The sequence below is a fragment of the Zerene cesonia genome, chromosome 1 (genome assembly GCF_012273895.1).
Source record: "Zerene cesonia ecotype Mississippi chromosome 1, Zerene_cesonia_1.1, whole genome shotgun sequence".
In the NCBI taxonomy this organism is placed as follows: domain Eukaryota; kingdom Metazoa; phylum Arthropoda; class Insecta; order Lepidoptera; family Pieridae; genus Zerene; species Zerene cesonia.
The window spans coordinates 4,701,567-4,712,348 of NC_052102.1; the positions used below are offsets into that span (position 1 = coordinate 4,701,567).

A 10,782-nucleotide genomic window follows, 5' to 3' on the forward strand; every position below is an offset into this window, starting at 1 on the left:
TAAATTGAAAAATCAATTTATTTCCTGCACGCTCGCCCGGTCTCGAACCCCAACTTATCGATTTTGAAGTCCGAGGTTTTCACCACTGAGCCACAACTGCTTAAATTTATTTAAATAATACTTGTAATTTATTAAATATAAATATTAGTATTGAGAGAATAATATACAGCAAGATATGGTCAAACGAAAATATTTGGATGCAGACCTGATCCAACAGGATGAATACGACCGCAAGCTGCACCTAAGTTCTTATTCTTTTTCATTAAATCGATTAGCAAACGAACAGCGTGAGGTTGAAAATCAATATCTCCATCGAGTGTTAGCAAGTATGTGTTCTCAGCCATTGTTTCTTTACGGTCAACTGATATTGGCAGCTCCATTAGACGGTATCCCAAAAGATAGTACATGTACATCACCTGGAATTAATTTGGTATTTAATATTATACAAAATATATTAATGACACTACAATTTTTTTTTTTTGTATAAATTGTCACCTGGGACCAACGTTTCTTGTGACGAATTTTCGACTTATCCTTCAAATGGCATATCATTTTTGTTTTTCCAGGAAGAACCCATGTCAATCTACCTCCGTATGGGGCAGGATATTTTTTGGGTGGTCGTACACGGATTATCGTCTGATGAACTTCCGAAGCTGCCTCATCAATTGTGTCCACAAAAAGTTTCACGAATCTATTTACTTGCGAATCGTCGTCACTATGATCAGATATTTCGAAGGCGTCGTCCAAGAAAATATGCGCTGAAATATTATACAATTTGTAAATTATGTATTACATCTTGACAAGCAAGTTTAATTGAATTAATGATGCAAAACACTTTTTATTATTAACTGGTAGTGTCGCCTCCCGCGGATAAAAGCAAGTATTCCTGTTTTATCCCAAGTATTTAATCGGAATAAAAAGTATCCTAGCATCCAAGTCAGCTCTCCAGTCAGTCCCTGTCTGTGTATCAAATTTCATCAAAATCCGTTCAGTAGTTACAGTATGATTGACAGACAAACATCCAAAAAAACAAACTTTCACATTTATAATATTTGTGTGATAGTGTAAGTAATACCAAGTTTTCCAAAAAATCCGTTAAGTCACAACTTTTCATGTGAAAGAATAACTAAGATACAAATATAATGTATGACGTTCTAACTCATTTCCGCGTTTTTTGATGTTAGTGGGATTGATTCATTTTCATAATCATTAAATTAGAAATAAAAAAATATATTTAACTATCACAACTAAACGACTTTAAAAGTCCGTTTTAGTTTTATTATAAATAAAAAAATGCTTTTGTTAATTGAATATAATCTATGAATGAACTTACTTTCGAATTCGTAGTAATCGGGGTCAACAACTCTTAAATACTTCTGTGCCACACGTCGTGCACATTGATCTTCATCCAGCCGAAGAATAGACTTCAAGAACTCCATCATCTCATCTCTTGTTTCGTGCCACATAGTAGCGCATGCGTATATCCTGGTGATTGAATCAGATGACTTCACGGTCTTGGGAGATGATCCAGTATTGTCCGTATGGACTGATATTGTTTCATAATATTCATCACCTTTTTCCTTTTCTATTTCAGCTAGATCCTAAGAAAAGAGAAATAATTAGAATTTCCAGTTATTTCATATGATTTTAGGTAATATGTGGAATAAATCATACCTCAGTTTTAACATCTTTATGATCGTCACGTTTCCTATTCAACGCCATGCTTTGATCAATTAATAAACCATTGTACATTGGAAGTACAAACAGTTTTTCAGTAGATGCCAAACGTTCTGCTTTTGGGGTCCAAATATGAATACTTATCCAAGTTTGCGAAAGAAGCCATAATAACCAAACCCATGCCATTTGCCGGGATATAAAATCACTGAGACTGAAAACTGAAAATTGGAAACAATGTAGGTATTATTGTATTAAACTTCGCTTTTTAAAAGGAATTGATATTCTTTTAAATAATTATTTAAAATCTATTTATTAACACCCATAGGCTATTAATTGTTATTATCAAATAGTATTTCCAATAAGATTAAGAATTTACCTGGAGGACTTTCGAAGAACAAGTAATCGGGTATAGTGCCATGGAATATACAGGTGTCACCATTTCTTAAACCACAGGCTGCGATCAGGAAATTTACCACAACTGGTATTACCAAATTAATTGGGAAAGCGTAACTGAAACCTTGGATAAGAATTTTGCATGCAAACTTCCCGAAAATATAACAGAAGTAGGCGGCAAAAACTTGTATCAGTAGAACATAAAAGGCAGATTTATAAACGGCCGCTACTTCTACAGAATCGCCTGTTAGTGTCGCATTTGCCAAGTCTGGAATTATGGTGCCCCCTAGTTGAATTTGTACCTACAATTAAATAATTAAATAAGATATGTTTAATACATAGAGTAAATTTTTTTCTTTGTTAAATTGTTTAAAGAAACAATAAGTAGTAAAGATTCTTGCAGAATGTTAATTTTATTATATAAACACTTCGTATAAAAGATATAGATAGAAGCTATATTACCTCTTCAACAACGATATTATGCGGTCCAAAACCCTCATTGAACAACTGGAAGAACATCGCAGGATTATCACCATCCATCCAAATGCACATTAATATGCAAACAGAGAAAAGAATAATTTTCCATACAGATACAAATCTGTACGTATAATAGCGGGTTTGGTTCAATTCTTCCTTCATTCTGCCTAAACTTTTTATGATACCTGCGAAGCAAGACCATAATTAAGTCTATTTATGCAACGTTTGGAAACAATCAGTTGTAAAGGTATTGTTGCGTTCGATCTTACCAATCGGACTCTGTCGGGTCACGTAATTTTCCCACCAGCCCAGAGATATACACAACGCCGAAATCGGAATCAGCCATAGCACCGGTTTATTCTCGAGCAGCGGCCACACAATGAAGCCAGTCACTTGTGCGACAATTGCTGCTATGTCGACTATAACTTTCACAAAGCGTTTCGAATCTCGTGAGTTGCGGGACAGTAAGCCGAGTATAGCTGGCAATATGCACATGCAGTTTGTTATCATCGCTCCCTTTACGACATCTATCTCTGGCAGTACTTTGAAAAATAGTAACGCCAAGCCTATCGTATGAAGAGACTCCGTTATGAACACCTGTGAATAGAGCATGACATGAGCAGATTTTAAAATATACATATACTTTCAAGAGAAAGAATACAAGAGATGGTATAAAATGAATAATTTAACGTACTCAGCATAGCAAAATGAAAGTATATGCGTAATTTATGCTTACCACTACAAAATGTATGCTCTTCGGTTTCTTTACTGACTTGAAGAAACATATTCTAACGGACCTAATTAGAGTTCCAACCTCCGGAATAGCGAAAACTGCTAGAATTACCCACATCCACGCTACTCGTTCTTCGTCCGGTAAACTTACTACAAATTGTTTATCCCTACCTGTAAAAAAACAATATTAAATAAGTACAATTTTTAGTTAACTTTGTACATACAAATAAAAGTTATCAAAAGAAGTAACAATTCTTACCTAAGTTCCTATTACAATATGCTAATCTCCTATCTTTTTTTAATTGCGAGGTCATAAAAAGTACAAGTCCCTTTGCAATGACTCCAGAAGCAAGTACTACTATAAAAGTAACAGCATACGCTAATATTTTCAGGACCCTGACTGTAAACTCCAGGCATTTTTGACTCTCCATAGACCCACTGTCCTGTTTCGGAGGGAATTCTCTGAACACGTCCCATCCTTTCGTTTCTTGTACTGTTCTTTGGCTGAAAAATAAAAATGAATCATATGATATTTTAAAATAAATTTTTAAATGCACAACATTAAAATACTTTTAAACACTTAGTAATACGGATTTTTTAAAGACGCATACGGCCTGTTAGGACATACATAGAATGTTGATGACTGGTCTCTTCTAATAAATAAATAATGAATACTTCATACATTCTAAAAATTCTTTGTACGACTTGTCATGATTTGTAAACACGTGTTATGACTACTATGTACTTTTTTATGCTATTGGCCAACTGAGATAAAGGCAAGCGATCACTATCGCCCATGAACATTCGCATAGTGTTTCTGACGATGTTGCCTGCTTTTAAGGGGTAAGGGATGAAGGATTAACGACAAGAAAAAATGATAAGGCCGTGAACTGGGAAAAATGACAAAAAACAAACGGGACTCCGGGTGCCCCATTCACCGTACGAAACAATAGTATTTGCATGCTACTATTTCACGCCGATCTTCCGAGGGAAATTCATGGCAAAATATGCTCGACTCCCACATTCAAAAGTACGTACTTGCAATATTAAAACATGTTTCAGACATCATGTAGATGAAAAATTATTTAGTTTTTCCTCATATATGTCCCATAACTACAGTTAATTGTTCAATAGATTTGTGTTTGTCCTAATTTAGGTAGTCAATGTTACAAATTGTAAGTTACAATGCGTACCGGTTTCGACATACTACAGGCGGCATTGTGACAGGGGGCTTACGTAAGAAATGAGCCGTTAGGGTATCATAAATTAGACGTTGCGAATATAACAACTGACAATTCGTCTATGCCAATTTTCTATACTACAATTGCATTGTAGTGCAAAATTGTAAACATATTTTGTTTATCAAATATTTCATTCAAATCATCTCCTTTATTGGCATTCAAGGTACAACTTTGAAATGCATACATTAAGTTAATGGTATTTGTTTGAGATGCGAGATATAAAAACAATACCGATAGTATTACTGTTAATTATTTATGTACTTATTTTATTTGTATAACTCCTGACGTGGCAGATGTGGACATTTTTATATTTATACCACCAGTGGGGAAAAAAAAATTAAATTGTCGTAATCTTTGGGTTACCAAGGAACATATATAAAATCGGCCATTTCGGTGAAATGTGGTTACAAACACTATATTTAATACTAGCGGTCGGCCCTAGCTTCTTCCTGGTACGTATGTAGCCTATAATCTTCCTCAATAAATGGGGTATTTAACACTGAAAGAATTTTTCAAATCGGACCAGTAGTTCCTGAGATTAGTGTGTTCAAACAAACAAACAAATTCTTCAACAAAAAAATAAATAAATAAAATCTTTATTTTGCCAAAACATAACTATGTACATTGCCTCTTAAACTTGAAGAACTCTGTATCTTAAGAGCCAACTTTCCTCCTTATAAATAAGTAAATCCATATTGAATGTTCAAGCAAAACAAAAATTTGATTAAGTACAAAAACAAAAACAATTATAGTCACTATAAGGATTTTTAGTTACGTATAACCTTTTAATAACAATTACTAGGACATAAATTTATTTATATATCAATCATCCATCATTTATCGACGTCACCATCAATTCGTGCTAAATGTGGCAATAGAAAGTTGTCGACAATACGAGTACTTAAAGCCTTCCTGTTTAAATATCCCACATGCCGTTTTCTTCTACGATTTATCATCGCATAAAATCGTAATTCATTGTTTAAATGAACTGTTATAATAATATTGTATTTATATTATTACGTGAAAGTGACTTTATGAGCAAGTATATCTACGTTTTAATTACACGTATTTATAAATGAAGATTACATTAACAATTAGATTACATAAATACAAAAAGGAGGATACCTGTAGATGCTACAGTAGTTGCTGTAAATTGAGTTATTATTGTTAGCTATATAAACAGGTTCTTCCAGATCATGTCTCTCATAATAAATTTTACGGTCGTGCTCACTCATTTTTCTGTTTCACACATATCGTTTGCAACACACTCTTGGACCACTATCGAGTTAAATCGATTAGAGTTTCTATTTTAAAAAGTATCCCGAAGTATAATTTAATAATTCATCGTTAATTGATCGAGGACAGTAAGCGGTGCGATCAGTATACAGACTGGAGGATGCGGTGGCCACCAAGACAAACGGTGGCCAACGTTGTCACATCGGACAAATCTTGAATATTAATTTTTCATATTCGCAGTTTTGAATACTCGAAAGTAAGCAATAAATATTATCAAGGCATATAGTACAATAAATGCGTATACAAGATATGTCTATAGGTACCTTTATTTTGTCAGTTTTACATGTATATTTGTTTAAGTATATTTTAATGTTAAAGTAAATTAAACAAGATGTCATCCTTGGTGTTAAAACGCGGGGCGCAGCTAGTGTTTTTATCTTATATCCTTTCAATGGCTCATCAGAGACTAGCTTCAAAGCAGTAAAGATTATCTTCTATCTATGTTTGTACCTAAATGCTCAAAGCCTTATCTGTAATAGGAAAATCTTAAAATAGACAACGGTCAGTACTCTCGTAAAACAGACGAGTGAAGGAGTTTGTAGTATTCGTATACACAATTTAAATTTTTAGTTTTTACTACAAAAATTGAAAAGAATAATTTCATGAATTTAACAACAAATATATGAAATAACAATACTAATTGAGTTTATAATTTAAAATGGTTTAGAATTATTACAAACGCTGTAATTTCTTTGATTTCAAAGGTCTGGATCTGTATAACTTTTTTTTGCATACTTTCATAATAATATTAAATAAAAAATATATGTCTCATCTCGTGTGAATGAAGACCACTGTGCTATTTCTTCGTTCTGCGGCAGTGGGCACGTGAAATTATATCGCGCTTCGTTAATTATAAATACGGGCGCATGTGAAATGAAAGTATTCTGTTTTATTAATTTCAATAAATTGTATTTATTTCGATGATAATATTATATTACAACAATATCCTACAATTAACCAAGTTATCTGTTTTTTTCCTCTTGTTTGTTGGATTTGTCTTATTGTAAATCATGACCCGAGTTTTAGGTTGGATTCTACCTGCGGAAAATCATCTGGTTTTATATTATACCTACCCACTTATTTTACAATTATAACTATCATAATAGCATATCTGTATAATATAAATATTAGAGTTTTTAATGCTAAAGTTAAAGCATTAATAAATATAAGGGCTAAATAAATATATCTAAATATCCAATTTCCATCTCATTCCAAAAATGTATGATAGATAATAAAAAAAAAAAATATGAAAACTAAATAAAATGAAAACTGCAAAGTTACGTGTTGTGTTACGGGTAAAGTCTATGTCTATGAATACAGTACATGTAGAAAAGTATCCAATATTGCATAATCCATTATTGGCATATTTAACGAGTCAATTATAATAGTAGTCAATCATAAATCCGATACATAGTTTAAAAATGAAAGTTATTTTTCAATACACAATAAAATATAGGTATTTACAAGTTCTAGTTGTCACGACAAGACATATCATCATCATCATCATCACTAATTAACACTCGTAGTCAGACGCAGTTGTATTATTACCTACTATAAAATACAAAGTGAACATATCTCATTGTTGAAACATAAACAAAATCTAAGAGTTCGTGTTATAAACAATAAAAAATATATTATAAAAATATGACCTTTGAACGCTCACGATCTAGACTGGCTTAGGTTCTCGTCTACAAGCTCATATGCGAATATCTTTGTTACAAAAGGCTTCTCAATGTCATTGCGGTGCAAATCCACTCACCACGCTTAGCTTGGAGCTTAATATCACGAGACTGGAGCTTGTTAATACATATTTTACTGATATTTTTAATCCTTTATTTGATTGTACTTTATTAATAAAAACCTACTGAGGTTTTAATGAATTACAATAAATAATATAATGAACAAATTGTGTAATAAGTACGAGCTTTTTGTTTCTACATTTATTTATAATTTTAATCTAGTGAATGGAAGGCGTAAATAGGTATTATATAATATATGATCCACTCAATTCAATTAGATATTTAAGTTAGATTTGTAAAATATTCAATAATTAATTGGTAATCGATGGAACGTCAGGTTGGTCAATACACAAAACCTTAGTATGCAAAGTACTATCTCGGTTTGAAGCACGAAATCCGGTCATTGACCACGCGATACATGAGTGCATACTCTCTTCACTTTTACCGAATTTCTTTGCACTTGCGCAATATGCTCCAACAATCATACCTTATTGGTTCATGACTGTGAAGATTTGTATGTTTAGGTATTCAAACAAGGAAAGGCCATACTTACAGAAATGCTTATTTGTAATTATTATTTCATTCTTAACAGCTAGAATAAACCCGTTGTCATCAAATATTCTTAACACGATCGACCCCGTGCCCGGCCAGTGTGCTTTACGAGCTTGTTTTAATGGCAGACTAGTTTAAAGAAGGTAGATTTTGTAATATAACTAGCATTTTGATAAATGTTCTACGCGTAATTTTTGTATAAGCCACCCATAGGGCTCGTTCCATCACACATTTAAATGCACGACATTTTGGCACTAAGATGTATTGTGATATCATTAGTAACTTTGTATGTTATATTGTATCAAAGTCTAATTATCTTTATATTATCTTGTTTTGAATTGAATTTACATTTGTTTCAAGTAGTACATAAACATTTTCTTAAATGGTAAGTTTAATAAGAAACAAGTGGGGCGCAAAAATGTAGCGCACTCGATCGAAAGTTGTGTCGTCAGAGTTGACAACCTTGGCATTTGAGCGGGTTCCGGGCCGGCTGGCCGCTGACCAATCGCTAGGCCACTAATCATTGTGTTGTTTGTGTGAAATATTATTAGAAACAGAAATTTTGCAAAAGAACTTTTTCAGCAGTAGCTTCTTAGAACTTAAGATGATCAGGTATCCTCACAAGATATGCTGAACACTAAACCTCGATAGATAGGTTAATATATTATGGGTATAATTAATTATATGTGCAAGTTTTTAGGTAGATAAGGCCTTGTTGGATAACCTAAAAACAACTGGTTTAGAATAAGATGCCAAACTTCTGATGCAATTGCAACATACATTAAATACAGGCTTTAGAGTGTAGACGATGTTGTAGCCATTCTTAGAATAGTTAATAAAGCGTTGTCTTTAGTGTAAACATAAAGAGCGAGATATTCAGGCATTTAGGAGTTTGAATTTAATCATTTTGAATGACACCTATTGTTTGATAAAATACAATCAAAGTGTTAATGATACTATTGACGTGATTTTTGAATAATATTTGCAATAGCCTAGTCATACAGCATCTCTGAGTGTGTCGTCACAGTTATGCGAAGTGCGATGATATCACACAATTTATAAAAGTATCCACTAAGAATCCGTTATAACTTTCATTCAATAGGCTTATGTTCAGTCTTCGTTTATATAAGACATCCGCAGATATCATTCTACATCGATAATTGCTTGATATCGACCTCGACTCCGTAGATTTCTAATGAGCTAAGTAACCATGACTTTGCTGAGACTTTCTTTTAGTACAAGAGCGTGAAATAGCACCAATGTTATGTGTATTACAGATACCAAATTGGTCACATACCTGCCGCCATAGGTGTCATTAGCGAGCGGCAAGAGCTCGTCGTCAGAGTTGTCGCTGGTCTCCTCCCGTCGAGACTTCCCTCCGGAAGTCGCCATTGTCGGTTTAGCTCTGAAATTTAATGAGCGGATACCTTATTATTCTGTATAAATGAATGATGTTTAAGATAACAAGTATGGTAATTTAATTCTATATTGAACTAGCTGTGGCCCGTGGCCCATTTTAGCCACATAGCCACGTAGTACCTGATGTTATAGCCTAAAACTTTTCTTAATAAATGGGCTATCTAACACTGAAAGAATTTTTCAAATTGGACCAGTAGTTCTTGAGATTAAACAAACTCTTCAGCTTTATAAAATTAGTAAAGATATAAAATAGATGTAGATCATTCACGTTAAACAAGAATAAAGTTAGCTATGGACAGGTGACCTTCTAAGACCTTTTCTTTTGACAAGGATAAATCTGAACCAAAAAAATAAAAACTAAATATACAACAACTAAAATACGTTTTAACAGTCAAATCAATCGATTAGTAAATTTTATAGAAATTTGGTATACTAGATAAAAAACTGTTGAGATTTAACTCAAAAAAGGACACCAAATTAAAAAATATATTTCACGTATAGAAAGCTTTTTTCGTACATAACTTTTTCATTCAAACTGCCTGAAGATTTAATATAACTTAGGCAATTGACTAATAGTATTAGCTTTCAGTAATACATTAAACTTATTCGTTTTAAAATTATTGCGAGTTCAACCGGTTTTTAATGACTTCTACTACTTATGATTTTGCTTTGCTGTTTTACAAAATATATTAAAGTTGCTTACATTGTAATGCGCAATAAATATTTACAAATAAAATTAATTAAAATAAAAATTTTCGTTCATTATTTGTTTTAAAATATTAATCGTTATAATTATTGAGAACATAATCCGACATTAAGAAACATAAGAAACTAGCTGCGCCCCGCGGTTTCTCCCGAGTAAGTTCGTATCACGTAGGAATATCGGGATAAAAAGTTGCCATGTGTTATTCCAGTTGTCCATTTATCTACGTACCAAAGTACGTTCAGTAGTTTTTGCGTGAAAGAGCAACAAACACACACACACACATCCTTACAAACTTTCGCATTTATAACATTAGTAAGGTTTAGTTGAAGTAAGAATGTAAAACACAATCATTGTACAACGAATTCTTCCTACAATGATCTAAGATATCAATGGCGTGAATCATATTTTACGTAAAGATCGCGCATTCCTCGCAGGTCGTTTATCCCTTGCAAATACTTTGTATATTCGTTTATGTATTGTACTTGAAGATAGTAAACAATATATCATAATAAGAATAACGTTATCGCTATACACACTTAAATTTGGTATA

The 10,782-nt window shown here is 32.8% G+C and overlaps 1 protein-coding gene across 4 annotated transcripts in view; it reads right to left on the reverse strand.

Annotated features, from left to right (window-relative positions):
- Window positions 1-10,782, reverse strand: part of LOC119832062 (chitin synthase chs-2) — a 22,666-nt gene that overhangs the window by 6,231 nt on the left and 5,653 nt on the right. For 2 of the 4 annotated variants that reach the window (XM_038355663.1, XM_038355671.1), the window contains exons 1-10: window positions 5,646-5,910; window positions 3,539-3,783; window positions 3,284-3,450; window positions 2,817-3,144; window positions 2,533-2,732; window positions 2,054-2,372; window positions 1,675-1,895; window positions 1,334-1,601; window positions 496-758; window positions 206-416 (exon numbers count right to left, since the gene is read on the reverse strand). In XM_038355663.1, the coding sequence (XP_038211591.1) occupies window positions 206-416; window positions 496-758; window positions 1,334-1,601; window positions 1,675-1,895; window positions 2,054-2,372; window positions 2,533-2,732; window positions 2,817-3,144; window positions 3,284-3,450; window positions 3,539-3,783; window positions 5,646-5,755 (2,332 nt within the window). In that variant the 5' untranslated portion in view covers window positions 5,756-5,910. Of the gene's footprint in view, window positions 1-205; window positions 417-495; window positions 759-1,333; window positions 1,602-1,674; window positions 1,896-2,053; window positions 2,373-2,532; window positions 2,733-2,816; window positions 3,145-3,283; window positions 3,451-3,538; window positions 3,784-5,645; window positions 5,911-9,404; window positions 9,513-10,782 lie in introns of those variants that run through there. The other 2 variants (XM_038355689.1, XM_038355680.1) reach the window with 1 other exon arrangement.